This window comes from Astatotilapia calliptera, chromosome 3, assembly GCF_964374335.1.
Source record: "Astatotilapia calliptera chromosome 3, fAstCal68.1, whole genome shotgun sequence".
NCBI classification, from domain to species: domain Eukaryota; kingdom Metazoa; phylum Chordata; class Actinopteri; order Cichliformes; family Cichlidae; genus Astatotilapia; species Astatotilapia calliptera.
Window position 1 is genome coordinate 81770753 of NC_137424.1, and position 19926 is coordinate 81790678.

Below are 19926 nucleotides of genomic sequence, written 5' to 3' on the forward strand. Positions count from 1 at the left end.
AAAACCAAATTTGTGTAAAGTTGCAAATAGAAATTTCCAGTTAACTCTGTCAAATGCTTTTTCTGCGTCTAAAGAGAATATTGTAGTTTCTAGGTTTTTACTGTATGAGTAGTCTATCAAATTAAGTAATCTACGTGTATTTGTTGATGAGTGCCTACCTTTTATGAAACCAGTTTGGTCAGGATGAATTAAGAGGGGGGTTATTTTCTCCAGTCTCTTTGAGAGAGCTTTGCAGATTATTTTAAGGTCTACATTTATAAGGGATATTGGACGATAGCTTGAGGGATATACAGGGTCTTTGCCTGGTTTTAGCAGGAGATTAATGTTTGCAGAATTCATATTTGATGGAAGTCTGCCCTTTTCTTTAATTTCCAACAACGTTCTGTAGAAAACTGGTGCTAGAATCGACCAGAATTCTTTGTAGAATTCTGCAGGAAAGCCATCTGGACCTGGAGCCTTATTATTGTGCATACTTATCAGGGCTTCCTGGAGTTCACCTGGTGTCAGTGGTGAATCCAGTGCCATTGCTTGAGTATCCAATAATTTTGGAAGAGTTATGTTGTCCAAAAACTGATCAATTTCTTTTTTAGATGGGTTTATTTGTGGTGAATACAACGTTTTATAGAAATCCCTGAAGATGTTGTTTATTTGTATCGGTTCATATAATGTGTTCCCAGATGAATCTTGAACAGCACATATAGTTGTTTTTTCTTTATTTATTTTTAGCTGGTTTGCTAGAAATTGACCGGATTTATTACCATGTTCATAATTTTGTAGGCGTAGTCTTTGTACTAAGAATTTTGTTTTTTTATCAATTATCTCATTTAATTCTAGTTTTGTTTTGCGTATTTTGTTCAATGTTTCCTGATCTTGGTGGGACGCGTAGGCTTCTTCTAGTGATTTGATGTTTTTTTCTAATTCCTGAATATTTTTGTTTTCTTTTTTCTTTTTATGTGATGAGAAAGAAATTATTTTACCTCTCATCACGGCTTTCCCTGCTTCCCATAGAACAGAAGCTGATGTTTCGGGGGTGTCATTATAGTTCAAATATGAAGTCCACTCTTTTTTAAAATATTTAATAAAGTCTTCATCTTTAAGTAGTGATATATTAAATCTCCAGTTTTTTCTTGGCGTAGTATTATTCTTGTGCATTAGTGTTAAAGATACAGGACCATGATCGCTGACAGCTATAGGATGAATCTCAGTGTCTGAAATGTCGTTCAGCAGTGAGCTGCTGACCAAAAAATAATCCAGACGAGAGTAGGAGTGATGGACATGTGAGAAAAAAGTATATTCCTTACTGGTGGGGTGAAGGGAGCGCCATGCATTGCAAAGACCAAAGTCGCTCATATATTGTTTGATTATATTTGTGGACTGCCAATTACGCTGAGTTCCCGCTGTATTGAGCCTATCCATGTCTTCATTTAGTCCAAGGTTGAGGTCGCCTCCAAGAACAAGTGTGCCATCTAAGTGTTCAGAGAGTGCACTGAAAAAACCGTGAAAGAATGAGGGATCATCAACATTTGGACCATATACACTTGCAATACAAACACAAACACCCCCACCTTCTCAGGACCAGGATGAAGACAGAGACGGACTGAAGGGTCAGCAGCAGCTTCGTACTCATTTCCATTTCTCAGCCACACAGTCCAGAAACCATCTTGAGGACTCGCTGTGATTCGTCCCTTCCTGTTGATCGACTCTGTGGCCACTCCTAAATCCCACTCAGTCTTTCCTTTAACCTGAACCTCAAAGTAAAATCTGCCTGAAGAGAAACTCTGCTCTCCTAAAACATCAACACACAGAGAAAATCTCTCTGGGTTGTCTGGAAGATTCTTCTTCACATCACTATGATAAACTTGTTTTCCATCATCAGACAGGATGAGATTAGGATGAGCTGTATCAGGATCCAGAGTCACATCCACCTCATGCTGCTGCACCCTCTGCAGCTCTGCAGCCTCAAACAGCTTCTTCTTCATGGGTTTCCAGACTGTCTCCTCCAGCTGAGCCACAGCTCTCCCCACAGTCCCCTCATATGATGGTGGATGAACTCTGACCTCTGTCCAGTCCTTGCTGGGTGGAGCTTTCAGGGAGGAGAAGCTTTGGAGGAGGTGGAGGTGGTCTTCAGAGCGTGAGAGCTGCTCCACCTCAGAGCTTCTCTCCATCAGCTCAGAGATTTCCTGTTCCAGATCTTTGATGAGACCTTCAGCCTGTTTCTCTGTAGCTTCCTGTTTGTCTTCGATCTCCTTCATGAGCTCCTTCAGGCGTCTCTCAACAGACTCCATCAGAGCCGTGAGGACCTGAACACCTTCTGCTTTCTGTCTGTCTGCAGCATCTTTACTCATCTTCACCGACTCTGTGATCTCCTGAATCTTCAGTCGTCTCTTCTGGATCATCTGCTGAATCTCAGCCTCTGTCTTCTCCAGCTCTGCCTTCTTTCCTTCATATTCTTCTCTCAGAGGAACAAACTCGTGGTTCTTGTGGTCTAAAACAGAGCAGAGCACGCAGACACATGTCTGGTCGGTCTTACAGAACAGCTCCAGGAGTTTATCGTGCTTCGTGCACATCCTGCCTTCCAGGTTCTCCACAGCATCAACCAGCTGATGTCTTTTCAGACCTTTCACTGTCAGATGAGGCTCCAGGTGAGTCTGACAGTAGGAGGTCTGACACACCAGGCAGGACTTCAGGGCCTTCAGTCTGGTTCCAGTGCAGACGTCACAGGGAACTTCTCCTGGTTTGGCAGCTTGTTGCTCTGAGCTGCTGCTGCTGGCTTTCTGCTGAGCTTCACGTCTGAACTGAGCAACCACCTCAGAGATGAAGGTGTTGACCCTCAGCTGAGGTCGAGTGTAGAAAGTCTCTTTACACATGGGACACTGACAGCTCTGATTCATGTCCCAGTGCTGACTGATGCAGGTTTTGCAGAAGTTGTGTCCACATGGTGTAGAGACTGGATCAGTGAACACATCCAGACAGATGGAGCACAGAAACTGATCTTCAGATCGCAGATTGCTGGCAGCAGACATGTCTGCACTCTGAGGGAGAAAGAAGAGAAACATTTGATTCAAAATTCACTTTAAATTTCATTTTACAAAGAGAGAAACAAGCGTCAGTAGTCTGAGGAGCTTGGAGAGAAAAGCGTCTGGACTTCTTTGAGTTTCTTGAAGACGTTTCATCAGAGAAGCTTCTTCAGTTCTCAGAGTAACTGGTGGAGACCCAGCAACACACTCAGACACAAACTGGTTCATCCAAACACAAACCTAACATCGTAGTGTCTGCTGTACAGTGCAGCGTCCAGATGGACAGGATCAACGTTTGGGGATGAAGATAAATACAGTCGTTACAAAGATGTGAAATTGTTTCTCTGTTTTACAGAAGGTCCAAGATTCATCCAGATCATTTGTATACTTGAATAAATCAGTTTGTTGGATATTTTCCATCAATCACTGTGAAGTAAACTTCGACCTTGTTGGTGACTGAATACTTCTTATTGTACGTCCAGATCAACGAGCCATTAATATTAAACAGTGACTGTTCCAGTAGAGCTGACAGTGAGGAGGACGATGAATCACAAACCTCAGAAATGTGTTATTAACTGTTGATCCAGTATTTTAATGGCATTGATGAGAACATGTTTATTCAGAGGTGTCTGTATATTTGGTCCATTTGTGCGTCAGTAAAAACTGTCCTGTTTTCTCTCACAGATACTGGAACATCCTCACAAACTCAGGATGTGGAAGAAGATGAACTTTTCCAGTCACTCGCTGGGATACATCATTCATGTTATTCTGGATCCTCAGAAAACATTGATTTATTTTTGTGTTTCACATATTTGTTTGTCCAAATCAAAGATTGATGTTAGTAGAGAAGAAGCCACCATGATAAAGCCTGTGTGTGAAAACGAGATCAGTGGATTTGATCAAAATCCCATTTAAGGAGGAATTCTGTCCTCCAGTTTGTTTAAATAAGCTTTGGGATTAAACAGCATCATCTATGTTTGTGTCTGATGACATGTTTGATCCAGGTCAGCTTGAATATCACAGCTGATGTGTGGAACTCTGACATGTTTAAAGCCTGATTATCAGGATGATTCAAACACATCTGTCTAAATAATAATAACCCTAATACGCACACACTTCTCTCTCAGACTTCCTTTTGTGGGCATGTAACTTCCTGTCACACACACACAGCACGCAGCTTATCAGAGCAGCTCAAGCTGCTTTTCTGTTTCTGCAGGCTAATCAAACTCATTTTGTATTCACAATCTACAAGCCCTCTGTAATTCTGCTAACTTTTGATCTAAAATGTAGCATCATTCACACAATGATTTCATAATCCTCTCACACACACACACCTGTCAGCATTCACATCACAACCTTCAACGTGCTCACTTTCAATCCTGCAAGACGCAGAGATGGACATCTCCTTTACCTAACATAAACTAAATTACCATATCAACATACAATTACTGAAATTCAAACTCAAATACACCGTCTGTTTTAATAAAGTCAAAGAGTAAACGGGTGTACCAAGTGTATGTACTTATGTGTTTTTAAACTGAAAGAAAAAGAAACTCAAACTCTTATAACATCACTCATGCCTCTCTCAAATTAAAAACACTTTAATACTTTAAAACATCCTACTTTACATCACCAAAGAAATACCTCTCACACCTTCGGTCATCATTCAAAACCTTCTAGTCACCGCATTCACACACTTAAACTGTGACCAGAGTTGAGGAATATAACTCAAAACACACTTTCCTAAGAGTATTTTAGACATGCTTGTCATAATCAAAAAGAGCAAGCAAACAAAAACAAAGAAAAAATTGAAACCTCCATTAATTCTCACCGCACACACAAGAAATTGAAAAAATAAAACACACCAGCAACTATTGCTGGAGAGAAGTGGTATGTTAGTTTTAAGTATATACAGTGCATTCAATATATTTATATATCTACATCCAAACTCAGTCAATTACTATACATTTCCTACGGCAACTCAAAACTTTATTTATAGTTCTCTAATAAACAAAAATGGCATTTTAAACACACCTTCAACAATGTTTGCAGCAGTATTTGTAAAACCAACTGTGGTTTAAACAGTTCACTGCTTACTCATTTGCATTTTCACACTCACACACACTCCGTCTCAAAATAGCTCCAGCATTGCCTCAGACTCCTTTCACACAGAGATCCCTTATATTACAAAGACGTCTTATATTTACAATTACTGTCAGATCTGTCAGCTTTAGCGCCTAACCAATTTCGACAAATTTAAGTTAACGGTCCAACCGATAAAAGTCCAACTTTTTTGTACTCAATTAACCAGTATCTGTCCAACAGTTTCTGGCCTCATCTCTAAAGTCCCTAACTCAATTTAAAAGTGTCCAACACCCAAGGTCCAAAAAAGCGCAGACTACCGTTCCAAACGGTAAGGAGACTCTAACTCCTAGCTATTTTGGAGGTTCCCAAGTTCTCCCCGGTTGCCGACCGTACTAACCCTATTCGCCGATAGGTCAGGGCCAAGCGTCCTTGGCCGGGAGGGAGCGTTACCTCCGAGAACTGCACTTCTTACCAGTCCAACTGGCGTTCTTGAGTAATTTATAATATTCTGGAACAACAGCAAAACACCCAACAAAGTGTAAGACTGAAGCAGGTCCAACCTTATAACCAAAAAATAACCAAATACCCTAACATACTAAAATCATTGAGCAGTCCAACTGCTTTCCACGGTCCAACCGTATTAAATCCTTTTAGCGGTCCAACCGCATTCAATCATTACCAGCAGTCCAACTGCTTTTTTACGGTCCAACCGTATTAAATCATTTTCAGCAGTCCAACTGCTTTAAATCCTCAGTACTGTCATAAGATTTTCATCAAAATCAAAACAGACATCCACCAGTAATTTCAGTGAGTAGACTTAAATTTTATCATGTCCAATTTGGCACACTTTGGAGATAATTCAACAGGTAGTGCCTTGCCTTTGGATAAGCCGGCTTATGCCCACTCACTTCGACCACTGGAATTCATGTCTGCCCGTCAGACCACCTCAGAGACCACCAAATTTCTCCATCTAAACCTCCAATTCTCCTCCTCAACCACCGGACGAAGCCCCCAAAATGTTAAGGTTCAAAAATTGAGGAAGGAGAGTACAAACCACCATGGTCCAGGAGGTCTTGGTCAAACAGTTGATTTTTAATGAATACACATGTGGGAAGAACACTCTGTACGCAGACAGCAAGTGGTCTTCAACTTAATCAAAGCATAGACAGATATTTTATACCATCAGGGCTTAAATTTACTGACGCCCCTTCATGCGTCACAGACAGGATATAGACATACGTCAATATCAAAACAACACTGACTTTTACACAGTTCAAAAGAACATCATCTTCTATTTTCATGGCCGATTCCTCCTGTCTACCTTTCAGTTCCTCTTTCTTGCCGAGAAGACAAGGACGGTTCCTCTTTTACCGAGACACTAATCTCTCCTCTAAATAAATCTAACTCATGTGTGTGTGTGTGTTGACCTCACATGCTCTCTGTGTCTTGTCCTTAAATGCTCTTTCTCAATTCACCTGTTGCACTTCTGACCTTTCACCAGGCCAGAAGCTCACTGAGACTATATGTATGTCTTCTACTAAATAAATGTTCTAACCAAGAACCTCTACTAAAAGCTTAATATAAAATGATGACCTGATATATAAGTGTTTTGTAAGCATGTACTGCAATTCCTTCTATGGCTCCAAGTCACTTGCACAATAGATTGTCCGGACATCGCGCCGAACAAAGCTTCCAACCCCCAATTAATTGACCGAACTCCAACTCTTTAATAAGCACAGATATGCATTGTGTATAAAATGGTCATAACTGCACCTGAAATACAAGGTCAACATAATAACTGTATGCATAACATCTTAAGGCCTTCTTAAAGCTATCTGTTACATTGTAAAAGCCTCGTCTTAGCCTGCTGCTCAAAATAACTTCCTGCTTTCACTTCTGCAAACTCTCCAAGCCTGTTTCCTGTCCTGTTACTTTTAGTCTTTCTGAAAGACACTGTTTAAACCTCTAAACGCAATATAAACTCCAGATTATATTATTAATGCAATGATAATGGTGACAATTATTTAACAATAGCAGTAAAATAATTTCCCTGCTCCACAATAGATAGATAGATAGATAGATAGATAGATAGATAGATAGATAGATAGATAGATAGATAGATAGATAGATAGATAGATAGATAGATAGATAGATAGATAGATAGTAGGGTCTCGCATGGCAAATTGGTCCTGGGTGAGGGACCCGACAAAGAGCGATTCCCTGGAGCCAGGCCCGGGGAGGGTGCCCAATGGCGAGCGTCTGGGCACAGCCCGAAAAGGGGACATGGGCCCATCCTCCCGCAGGCCCACCACCCGCAGGAGGCGCCATAGGGGTCAGGTACATTGTGTGCCAGGCGGCGGCCAGGAGCAGAGGCCCCGGCTGCCAAGACTGGCAATTGGAACATGGAATGTCACCTCTCTTGTGGAATAGGAGCCTGAGTTAGTGCGTGAGGTTGAGAGGTACCGGCTCGATATAGTCGGGCTCACCTCTACGCATGGCTTGGGCTCTGGAACCAGTCTCCTGGAGAGGGGCTGGACTCTGTCTCAGTCTGGAGTTGCCCCTGGTGAGAGGCGGCGGGCTGGGGTGGGTATTCTAATATCCCCTCGGCTTGCTGCCGGTATGTTGGGGTTTTTCCCGGTGGATGAGAGGGTTTGTTCCCTGCGCCTCAGGGTCGGGGAACAAGTCCTGACTGTCATCTGCACTTATGCGCCGAGTGGCAGTTCAGAGTACCCAGCCTTCTTAGAGTCCCTGTGTGGGATGCTGGAAGGTGCTCCACCTGGAGACTCTGTTGTCCTGCTGGGAGACTTCAATGCTGACGTGGGTAATGACAGCGAGACCTGGAGCGGCGTGATTGGGAGAAATGGCCTGCCTGATCTGAACCTGAGCAGTGCATTGTTATTGGACTTCTGTGCAAATCACAGTTTGGCCATAACAAACACCTTGTTAGAACATCAGAGTGTCCATAAGTGCACGTGGCACTAGGACGCTCTAGGCCGCAGGCCGATGATCGATTTTGTAATTGTATCACCAGACCTACGATCATATGTTCTGGACACTCAGGTGGAGAGAGGGGCTGAGCTGTCAACTGATCACCACCTGGTGGTGAGTTGGATCAGTTGGCGGGGGAGGACGCTGGACAGACCTGGTGCACCTAAACGCGTAGTGAGGGTGTGCTGGGAACGTCTCGCAGAGGCCCCGAGATCTTCAACGCACACCTCTGGCAGAGCTTCAACAGCATTCAGAGGGAGACTAGGGAAATTGAGTCCGAATGGACCATGTTCAGCGTCTCCATTGCCGAAGCTGCTGCATTGAGCTGTGGCCGCAAGGAGGTTGGTGCCTGCCGTGGTGGTAATCCCCGAACCAAATGGTGGACACCAGAGGTGACGGGAGCCACCAGGCGGAAGAAGGAGTCCTATTGGGCTTGGTTAGCCTGTGGGACTCTGTAGGCAGCCGACAGGTATTGACAGGCCAAGCGGAATGCAGCTCGGGTAGTGGCTGAAGCAAAAACTCGGGTGTGGGAGGAGTTCGGAGAGGCCATGGAAAAAGACTTTTGGATTGCCTCGAAGAGATTCTGGCAAACCGTCAGGCGTGTCAGGAGGGGAAAGCGGTGCTCTACCTGCACTGTGTATAGTGCTGGCGGAGCGCTGCTGACTTCGACTGAGAAAATTGTCAGGCGGTGGAAGGAATACTTCGAGGACCTCCTTAATCCCACTGACACGTCTTCCGAGGAGAAAGCAGAGTCTGGATATGAGGGGAATGACCCGCCAATTTCCGGGGGCGAGGTCACTGAGGCAGTTAAACAACTCCTTGGTGGCAGAGCCCCTGGTGTTGATGAGGTCCGCCCCGAGTTCCTGAAGGCTCTGGACGTTGTAGGGCTGTCCTGGTTGACACGCCTCTACAATGTTGCGTGGAGATCAGGGGCAGTACCCCTGAACTGGCAGACCAGGGTGGTGGTCCCCATCTTTAAGAAGGGAGACCGGAGGTTGTGTTCTAAATACAGGGGAATCACACTCCTCAGCCTCCCTGGGAAAGTCTATGCCAGGGTGCTGGAAAGGAGAATTCGTCCGCTAGTTGAACCTCGGATACAGGAGGAACAATGCGGTTTTCGTCCTGGTTGCGGAACACTGGACCAGCTCTTTATCCTCTCGAGGATACTTGAGGGTGCATGGGAGTTTGCCCAACCAGTCTACATGTGTTTTGTGGACTTGGAGAAGGCATTCGACCGTGTCCCTCGGGGTGTCCTGTGGGCGGTTCTGCGGGAGTATGGGGTGTCTGGCCCATTGCTATAGGCCATTCGATCCCTATACAACCATTGTAAGAGCTTGGTTTGCATTGCCGACAATAAGTCGGACTCGTTCCCGGTGGGTGATGGGCTCCGCCATGGCTGCCCTTTGTCTCCGATTCTGTTCATAATTTTTATGGACAGGATTTCTAGGCACAGCCAAGTGGCGGAGGGCTTTCACTTCAGTGTTCTCAGACTCTCATCTCTGCTTTTCGTGGATGATGTGGTTCTGTTGGCTTCATCTGGTGGGGGCCTCTAGCTCGCACTGGAACGGTTCGCAGCCGAGTGTGAAGCAGCGGGAATGAGGATCAGCACCTCCAAATCTGAGGCCAAGGTGCTCAGCCGGAAAAGGGTGGAGTGCCCACTCCGGGTCGGGGATGAGTTCCTGCCCCAGGTGGAGGAGTTCAAGTATCTCGGGGTCTTGTTTGCGAGTGATGGGAGAAGGGTGCCAGAGATCGACAGACGGATTGGAGTGAAGAGGGAGCTGAGTGTAAAAGCAAAGCTCTCAATTTACCAGTCGATCTACGTCCCTACCCTCACCTATGGTCACGAGCTGTGGGTAGTGATTGAAAGAACGAGATCGCGGATACAAGGGACAGAAATGAGCTTCTTCCGAAGGGTGGCTGGCCTCTCCCTTAGAGACAGGGTGAGAAATTCAGCCATCCAGGAGGGGCTCAGAGTACAGCAGCTGCTCCTCCACATTGAAAGGACCCAGCTGAGGTGGTTCGGGCATCTGACAAGGATGCCCCCTGGGCGCCTCCTGGGTGAGGTGTTCCAGGCATGTCCCACCGGGAGGAGGCCCCGGGGCAGACCCAGGACACGCTGGAGAGATTATATCTCTCGGCTGGCCTGGGAACGCCTTGGTGTTCCCCCGGATAAGCTGGAGGAGGTGGCTGGGGAGAGGGAGGTCTGGGCCTGTCTGCTTAGGCTGCTGCCCCCGCAGCCTACGCTCCGTGGCCCCGGATAAAGCGGATGAAGATCGATGGATTGATAGATGGATGGAATATCAGGATGATTTAGTCCACATCTGTTTAAATAATGAGATTTATGTTTCCACACAAAGTTATAAAGTGCAATATCGACTGTTTTATGAATGATTTAGGAACATCTGTGACTCTTACAGGATACACTAAGTAAGATAATCTCTCTTTGTAAAATGTTTGAATGACTTTTTGAAGTACTGACCAAAATCTGCTGGTTTACAGTATCAAAGGCTTTATATCAATAAAGAATAAATAGGTGTTTTCACGTCTGTAATCCTTATGATCAATCAGATCCATAATCAATCTAAGAGGAACAGGAAGTGATGAATAACCAGGAAGTGTGGAGTCAGTCTGAAGTCCAGAGCACAGCCTGAGTCCACAGTCCTGAGCAGAGCCACAGTGAGACTGAAGCAGCAGCTCGATGCTCCTACAGTGGATCTGTGGTTACATGAGCAGATTTCTATGGATCCAGTGTGACTATGATGGGTCCTGATGAAGTGAACAGATTGAAGATTTGTGTAGAAACAGGAAGTGTGATCAGCTGCACTCACCACTGTTGCTGAGAGAAACCTGATGGACTCCAGTGAATCTTCTTTTAGAGACAAACAGGACTCGACTGCAGCTCTGCTGCTGCTCTCTCACACTTTCACTTCTGCAAAATGACGTTGAGCTTCTTGTTTTTCAGGTGTTGCTCCGCCTCTTCCTGCCTCTCCCTTTACAGGAATCAGCCGGTCTGTACTCAGTGACTGTGTGCAGCGGGTGGGAGGAGAGAGGAGTGGTGTGTGGGTTCACACAGTAATGACGGCCTCAGGTGATCAGGAGAAACTCACCTGGATTTCCTTTTTCCACAGCAGACTGAGAGCTTCAGGTGGACCCTGAAGGAGGTCTCAGACACAGGTGGTAAAAGTACACACAGTGTGTACTGAAGTAGAAGTACTACTGTTAAAAATACTCCAAGTACTAATTCAACTTCTTTACTCAAGTAAAAGTAAAAAGTACTGGCTGTGAAATGAGAGTAAAAAGAGCTGATTGAAGAACATTTCTAACACATGTGTTTATACAAAGCTAACTGAACCATGTGCTGCATCAACGTGATAATAAAATAATATTATTCACTTTGTTTCTAATAAATATTCCCAGCTTGAATCAGACAAGTTGAACATGAGCAGAGAAAAAGAAGCAAATCCAAATATTCCTGTGTTCAGTTTTCTCCATTTACAGGCCGACTGTGCCTCTAAACAGGAACATGAGCAGGAAGAGGCTGAAGTGGATTCAGCAGGTGGAGGATGCCTAACATCAGCTGGAAAGATTTACTGTGACGTTTGTTTGCTGTTTTCGCCTCGTGCACGAGAACATCACCAAATAAACTCCAGACAGTTTTTAATATTTCACTGTTCAAGAGCAAAAAGACTGACGGACTGTGTTTAAGGCCACCTCACAAATGTCACACATGAAATATTCAGTGTTTATTTGCTGGTTTGTTGGCAGCAGCTCCTTAAAGTCTGTCACACATCTGTTTGACCGTCTCCAGTTAATCTGAGACACCAGTTAATCTGCAACAGCAGCATCAGGCGGCTCAGCTGATCTCTGGTGTGTAGCTGCTGTGCTGCGGTCCCATTCCTCAGTAAAAGTAAGAGCAGACCCAGATATTTAAAAAGAAAGCTTTTAAACAGATGAACACACTCAGTAAAGGACAAAGAAATAAGTAAGAAAAAATTAGAGTAAAGAGTAAAAGCAGGAGCAACTGAAACATGCTAGCTGACGCATGCTAGCTAACGCATGAGCACTAGAACTGTTAAACTTAATTGTTATGACTTTAGCACCGAGTTACATGAAATCCTGCATCAAAAAGAACAACACAGCGATCACAGACATGTTTCTGCCAACAAACCAACATTAACCCAGAAAAGCCTTTAAAACAACCTGCTGTGGTTTGGAGTAGAGATTCCTGAATTTACCAGGTGCACCTAAAGGCAGCACAATTTAAACCGTAAATAATGATGTAGGTGCGCAAATCCTTTTCAAGCATCACAACGTCAAATGAGCCGGCTTATGTTTGTTGCACTTCTACACTAAGTTTTACGCTCGCGTTTCTTTATTGCTGATTTTGTTCCACAAACCAAAAAAAAAAAAGAATCAACCTTTAATATATTTTCATGTGCGTTTCAAGCACTATGACATATCCAGTGTTGGGACTAACGCGTTATTAAGTAACGCGTTACAGTAACTACGTTATTATTGCGGTAACGAGCACGGTAACTAGTTATTATGCCAAAATCAGGAACGCGTTACTCGTTACTGAGATTTAGATAGGGTCGTTACTCATTACTTCTTCGATTCAAGATGGCGGCGCGTGAACAACGCGAGGCTCAGTGTCTCTCCAGAATCTGCTATTTAGCGTTTTTTTATCTACTTTTAACCGGATTATTCGTCCAGAATTGCTGTGCGTTGCTGACCTACAGCAGACAAGAGCTTCTGGACATCTGGACTCACAACTCAACAGTTTTATCGCCGATCTCCGACTCATCCCAGAGATCTCCAGAACACCGGAGGCTGCCCACTCTCCCCGGCCGGGCGGAAGTGCACGCAGACGGCGCCGAGATCGTAAACAAAGGCGAGGTAGGCGCGGAGGGCTACGGGCTAAGCTAAAGCTAACACCACACCAGCTGCCTTTACCCATTATTTTCCTCGCCAATGTCCGTTCTCTGGCAAACAAAATGGATGAGATACGGCTCTCCATCACTAACAACAGACGGATTATGGACTCAAATGTCATGTTTTTCACCGAAACATGGCTGAACAACAGCTGCCCGGACAATGCTATCGAGTTAGCAGGAAGCCACACACACCGAGCCGACAGGCTAGCAGATGACTCCGGCAAGACCAGAGGTGGAGGTTTGTACATTTATATTAACAATGCTTGGTGCATGAACTCCACTACTACTGAGAGTCACTGCTCACCTAATGCGGAGTTTTTAATGGTCAAATGCAGACCTTATTATCTCCCCAGAGAATTCACTTCGATCATACTCACTGCCGTGTATATCCCCCCCGACGCTAATGCTAGGTTGGCCATGAAAGAACTTTCTGCAGCCATTAACAAACACCAGAATAAACACCCCGAGGCTGCTTTTATTGTTGCTGGCGACTTCAACCACACCAACGTAAAGAAAGTCCTCCCCAGATTCCACCAACATGTCTCCTGCCACACCAGAGGAGACAAGACTTTAGACCATGTGTATTCCAACCTGGCTGGAGCCTACAAAGCCACACCCCTCCCCCACATTGGACAATCGGACCATCTCTCCCTGTTCCTCACACCTAGGTATTCACCATTCATCCAACGTGTGAAACCTGCTGTGAGGACAATTAAAGTGTGGCCAGAGGGGACAGAGGCAGTGCTCCAGGACAGATTTAAAAACACAGACTGGAATATGTTCACCCACACAGACCTGGACCAGTACGCCTCATCTGTACTGGATTACATCTCCGAAACCACAGACAGTGTCACCACCCAGAAACGGATCACCATGTACCCCAACCAGAAGCCTTGGATGAACCGGGATGTTCGTCTCCTCCTGAAGGCCCGCAACACCGCCTTTAGGTCAGGAGATGCACACGCCTACAGCACAGCCAGGGCTAATCTAAAGAAGGGCATCAAAAAAGCCAAACACCATTACAAAAAGAAGGTAGAAGAACACTTCTCCAACTCCAACCCCCGACGCATGTGGCAAGGACTCCAGACCATTACAGACTACAGGACCACCAAACCCTCCCCCGCATCCTCTGATGTCTCCTTCCTCAACGAGCTCAACAACTTTTATGCTCGTTTTGAGCGAGGGAACCCCACAACCACAACCAAAGCAGACATGACGCCAGACCACCAACCTCTGACTCTCTCCCCCACCGATGTAGGAGCGGTGCTGAGCAGGATCAATGTCCACAAGGCTGCAGGTCCTGATGGCATCCCCGGGCGTGTTCTCAGAGCGTGTTCTGAGGAGCTTGCAGGAGTGCTCACAGACATATTCAATCTGTCCTTGGCCCACGCTGTGGTACCGGCCTGCTTCAAATCCACCTCCATCGTCCCGATACCCAAAAACTCCAACCCATCTTGCCTCAATGACTACCGCCCAGTAGCACTCACCCCCATCATCACTAAGTGCTTAGAGCAGCTGGTCCTAGCACACTTCAAATCCTGTCTCCCCCCCACCCTGGACCCCCACCAATTCGCATACCGCCAGAACAGGAGCACAGAGGATGCAGTCTCCATCGCACTGCACTCTGTCCTCTCACACCTGGACAACAACAACACCTACGCCAGAATGCTGTTTATAGACTTCAGTTCAGCATTCAATACAATCCACCCCTCACAACTCATCAGGAAACTGACAGACCTGGGCATCAGTTCCCTCATCTGCAAATGGTTACTGGACTTCCTGACCAACCGCCCCCAACATGTCCGGCTGGATAACCACTGCTCATCTACCATCACAATGAACACCGGTGTACCACAAGGCTGTGTGATGAGCCCTTTCCTCTACTCCCTCTTCACCCACGACTGCAGACCTGCTGATGGTTCCAACACCATCATTAAGTTTGCAGATGACACCACGGTGATTGGCCTCATCAGTGACAACGATGAGGCCGCCTACAGGGAGGAGGTGGATCGTCTGGCTGAGTGGTGCGACACAAACAACCTGCTGCTTAACACCGAGAAGACCAAGGAGCTCATCGTGGACTACAGGAGGAATGCTGACCCACATCCACCCATCCACATTAAGGGGACGGCTGTGGAGCGTGTGAGCAGCTTCAAGTTCCTGGGAGTCCACATCTCCGAGGATCTCACCTGGACGACCAACTGCTCCAAGCTGGTCAAGAAGGCTCACCAGCGCCTCTTCTTCTTGAGGACTCTGAGGAAGAACCACCTGTCCTCAGACATCCTGGTGAACTTCTATCGTTGCACCATCGAGAGCATCCTGACCAACTGTATAACAGTCTGGTACGGGAACTGCTCTGCCTCGGACCGGAAGGCGTTGCAGAGGGTCGTGAAAACTGCCCAGCGCATTACCGGAGCACCACTTCCTGCCATAAAAGACATCTACAGGAAGCGGTGTCTGAAAAGGGCTGGGAAAATCATCAAAGACCCCAGTCACCCATCACATGGACTCTTCACCCTCCTGCCCTCTGGGAGGCGCCACAGGAGCCTCCGGACTAAGACCACCAGGTACCGGAACAGCTTCTTCCCCACAGCTGTCAGACTCCTGAACTCTGCCTCCTGACATCTGACCCACGTTAAACTCATGGACTGAACATACACACCCCCAAAATGGACAACTGTACCCTCAAACACACAATAATAACATGGAGTGAACCACCACTCACAACCACTAGCACTTTATATAGCCTCTGTAGAAACTATCTACACCCTCACTTATCTTAACTGCACTACTGTATAGCTCTGTGTAAATAATCATTCTGTACATTCAATAATCTTTAATCCTACAACTGTTTACAACTTGCGTAGTTCCCATTTCTGTATAGCTGTATATCTCAGATTTCTGTAAAGTTATTTATTTCATATTCTGTATAGTTTTTCATATTTATATCCTGTTCATAGCCTGTACATAGCTTGTACTCACTACAGCCTGTACATACTTATAGTTATAGAATATTCACAACATACTTCATACCGTGTACATTATAACATAATAGACCCATTTCTGTAATATACTTACATATCTATATCATTGCTAATATATATTGTAATATACCTATATCACTAAAGCACTTCTGGATGGATGCAAACTGCATTTCGTTGCCCTGTACCTGTGCATGTGCAATGACAATAAAGTTGAATTCTATTCTATTCTATTCTACTTCGTGTGTTGGGTTTGACTTACCTCGGAAATCGGAACACGAACCTGGGAATAATGTCACACTTGAGTAAACGGCGTTCTGGTTAGCCTCGTTGGAGAAGTCTGGATTCCAATATGGCGACACACTCGAAAATGCTTGTTTTGCTAGCCCTCTACAAAAACAAATTACTACTAAACACATATGCAGCTCATCTTCAGTCCCGAATTTCCGAGTCCCAAGTACAAAGGAAAGCACCACGACTGCAGTTTCCTTGCTGGACGTAAAAAGGGCACGTGACACTGTGATGTAAGCTGCAATCATGGCGGCAGTCGAAGATGGTCCAGGCATGGGTTTTCTCTCCTGGAAATATTCACATTATTTCTCCTTTCTGGTGGTAAAAGACAGGAATATTGTCGTGAACTGTACTCTCTGTGGAGGTTCTAAAACTCTTTCGACATCAAAGACTAGCAATTCTAATCTGATGAAACATCTTCAGAAACAGCATGCATCTACCAACTTAGTTGAAAAAGAACCCGAAGGTAACGTCGGTGACTCTAGCTCCGTTGACGCTATTCCAGCAAAACAACGAAAGCTTGATTTCGGACAGCCTGCTGCACAGTCCATCACCCAGCCCCAGCTACACAGGCTGATTGCCAGGTATGTTGTGGAAGACATGAAACCCATCTCAACGGTTGAGTCCCATGCTTTCAGACAACTGATTAGTCATATACCTGTGCGAGGGAGAGCTGGGAAGGCACCATCCAGAAAGACATTTTCCAGTTTCCTAGACCAAGAATATGCCAACATGGAGTCAGAGCTCAAAAATACACTTGACATGGTAGAATACATCTCCACAACAGCAGACATTTGGACTGTGCATAATAAAAGTTTTCTTGGTGTGACCGCTCATTGGATAAATGCACAAAACATGAAACGTGAGAAAGCAGCGCTGGCATGCAGGCGATTTATGGGTCGACATACGTATGACAATATTGCATCTGAGCTGGACAACATTAACTCATCTCATGGCCTATCGTTTAAAATCACATCAACTGTAACGGATAATGGCTCCAATTTTGGCTTTTAAAGTGTACCAGCCAGCACCTGAGTCAGATGACTCTGAATCTGAGGAGGATGCACTGATGTGGACAAGTGGCTATTGTCTGAAACTGCAACAAAAACCATCTACAGAAGTGCCACCACAAAATGTGCAGGGCTGTGGAACAAGGCCAGTCGTTCCACAGTGGCTGCTGAGATTGTGGACGACATTATTGCAAAGAAGCTACTAGTACCTTGCACAACAAGGTGGAACTCATTCTATTATGCTCTGGAGAGAATTTCAAAGATACCTGTGGTGGAGCTGAACACAATCTCATCCACATTACAGTTGAAATGTTTCCGTGAGAGGGAGCATCAGTGTATCAGAGAGTACTGTGCAGTCATGAAATCACTTACTGTGGCACTGGACATTCTTTTATGGCACACTCCTACCCACACTGGAATTGCTGATGACCAAGACTCTGGCTATAAAAAATGGTCTGCAAATTCTTGTTGGGCTACCAGATACAGTTGTCCAGGTAAGAGATGATATTTTCATTTGTGTTTATCTTTAATGAAATGTTTTACTCAATTGCTTTTTATATTGTGCTGTGCCTTTCACATGCAAGTGAATGCTGTTACAGTTACAGATACTTAACCCCAATAAATAAATAAAATAAATACAGCGTAGTAAAATACACACTATTTACAAATTAAAATACATTCTATATAAAAATACAGCATGCTGTTAATGTTTAATTAATTTAATGTTGAAACAATGCATACTTTCTCATGCAAAAATGTTTTTTGCACTTTTACTGTGTCGTTATTACAGGCAGTCAAAAGAAGGTTTGCACATGTCCTTGGAAGTGAAGATGCTTTGCTGGCTGCTGTGACACTACCAAAATTTAAGCTTCGTTGGCTACATGACCAGGCGCGGAAGGACCTCGCAAAGGCACGTCACAGACACGATGGAAGCTGAGGATCACATGATGGAGTTAGTTGTCAATCAGAGTGACTGACAGGAAGTGTGGGTGTGGCCTCAGGGCCTCCATCATGGCTCGTTCCTGCTCTGATTGGAGCTCTGAGGTCAGAGGGGTGTTTCATCTGCTTGTCTGATCTTCTCTGAAGCTTCCTGACAGTCAGCAGCTTTGACCTTTGACCCACATGAAGCTCACATGTGACAGGACGCTCTGTGGAGATCCATCAGAACAGCAGAAACACGCTCGGGGTCATCATCATTATAAACTTCTAATGTTAGAGAAACAGCTGCAGAACATCTGGCTCAGGTTAGTTAGCTGTTAGCTGTTAGCAGAGGAAGGCCAAAGCAAAGCTGCACCTTCATCTTCCTCAGGGCTGAATACACACTAAATACTTTATACTGTATATACACACAGGCTGCTCTTCATCACCAGCTCCTCCTCCTGGTGACCTCACAGTTAAACACACATACCTCAGCTCCCCTTTGACCTCTGCATTTGGTGCCCTCCTCCTCCTGAGACGTGCCAGCATGTCTGCTATGGCTAATATTAAGGTTTCCGTAGAAGAGAAAACATGAGCGAGTCTCAGAGCTCATCAACTTATTTCTAGATCAGAAACAAACCATGTGACCGTGTGCAAGACTCTTTCCTCTCAGCTGTGGTTTAGTTTGAATAGTGGGAATAATAGAATCACCAGTGGACCATCTGACAGTGACCCTCCAAGCCTCCGTGAACCCAGCAGAGCTGAGCACCGACTCTGGTCAGGTCTCCAAATTCAGACTGTTAGCGAATCTGATTTCTGTGATTGAATTTATGGATGGAAATCAGGGTTCCCAGCCTCTTCCTCACAGTCAGGAATACAGATCATTCCCTCAGCACTGGGATGGGAACCTGGAAGAGCTGAACGGGACCATCAGAAGCTCTTTGAGTAAATGCAGCAGATACTCTTCAGTCCTGTGGATCCTACAGTCTAAGATCCAGAACTGTCACTAGGATGGTTCAGTCATTTCACATCAGCTACAATTAGAACTCAGAGCTGAGTGTGGACGCGGAGCGCTGTTTTCAAATCTATCCGGGCGAGTGTGGACGTAGCCTAAGTGGCACCATGGAGAAATGAGGTGGCGCTCTAGACCCTGATGAAGTGAACAGAGTGAAGATTTGTGTAGAAGCAGGAAGTGTGATCAGCTGCACTCACCACTGTTGCTGAGAGGAACCTGATGGACTCCAGTGAATCTTCTTTTAGAGACAAACAGGACTCGACTGCAGCTCTGCTGCTGCTCTCTCACACTTTCACTTCTGCAAAATGACGTTGAGCTTCTTGTTTTTCAGGTGTTGCTCCGCCTCTCCCTGCCTCTCCCTTTACAGGAATCAGCCGGTCTGTACTCAGTGACTGTGTGCAGCGGGTGGGAGGAGTGAGGAGTGGTGTGTGGGTTCTGTTGGGATTCAGAGATTCTTTTATTGCTACCATATAATTTGCCTTATGAAGAATGTATTAATAACATGTTTCACAGTATCATTTATCAGTAATATTTCCTACAGGGATTATATTGCATTGAATATGTCTGTCATCACATTGACCTTTCTATTTTTACAGGTTGAGTTCATTTCATACACATTGCATATCTGTGCTTATTTTGAGTTGATGTTCAGTTCATTAAGGGTCTTAAGCTTCACTGGCGTGACTG

General features: G+C 45.3%; 1 protein-coding gene across 3 annotated transcripts; it reads right to left on the reverse strand.

Moving 5' to 3' along the window:
• Nucleotides 1–701: 701 nt before the first annotated feature.
• On the reverse strand, nucleotides 702–19637 carry LOC113017967 (zinc-binding protein A33-like). 3 transcript variants are annotated; one of them, XM_080299482.1, is made up of 3 exons: nucleotides 19437–19637; nucleotides 1566–3032; nucleotides 702–1486 (listed from the first exon to the last, which is right to left on the reverse strand). In XM_080299482.1, exons 2-3 carry the CDS (start codon nucleotides 3021–3023, stop codon nucleotides 1475–1477), a joined length of 1470 nt encoding a protein of 489 aa, XP_080155608.1. In that variant the 5' UTR covers nucleotides 3024–3032; nucleotides 19437–19637; the 3' UTR covers nucleotides 702–1474. The 3 variants fall into 3 exon arrangements, with proteins under 3 accessions (XP_080155608.1, XP_080155607.1, XP_080155606.1); XM_080299481.1 differs by lacking the exon at nucleotides 19437–19637 and adding an exon at nucleotides 10919–11107; XM_080299480.1 differs by lacking the exon at nucleotides 19437–19637 and having other exon boundaries at nucleotides 1566–3689.
• Between the last annotated feature and the right edge of the window lie 289 nt (nucleotides 19638–19926).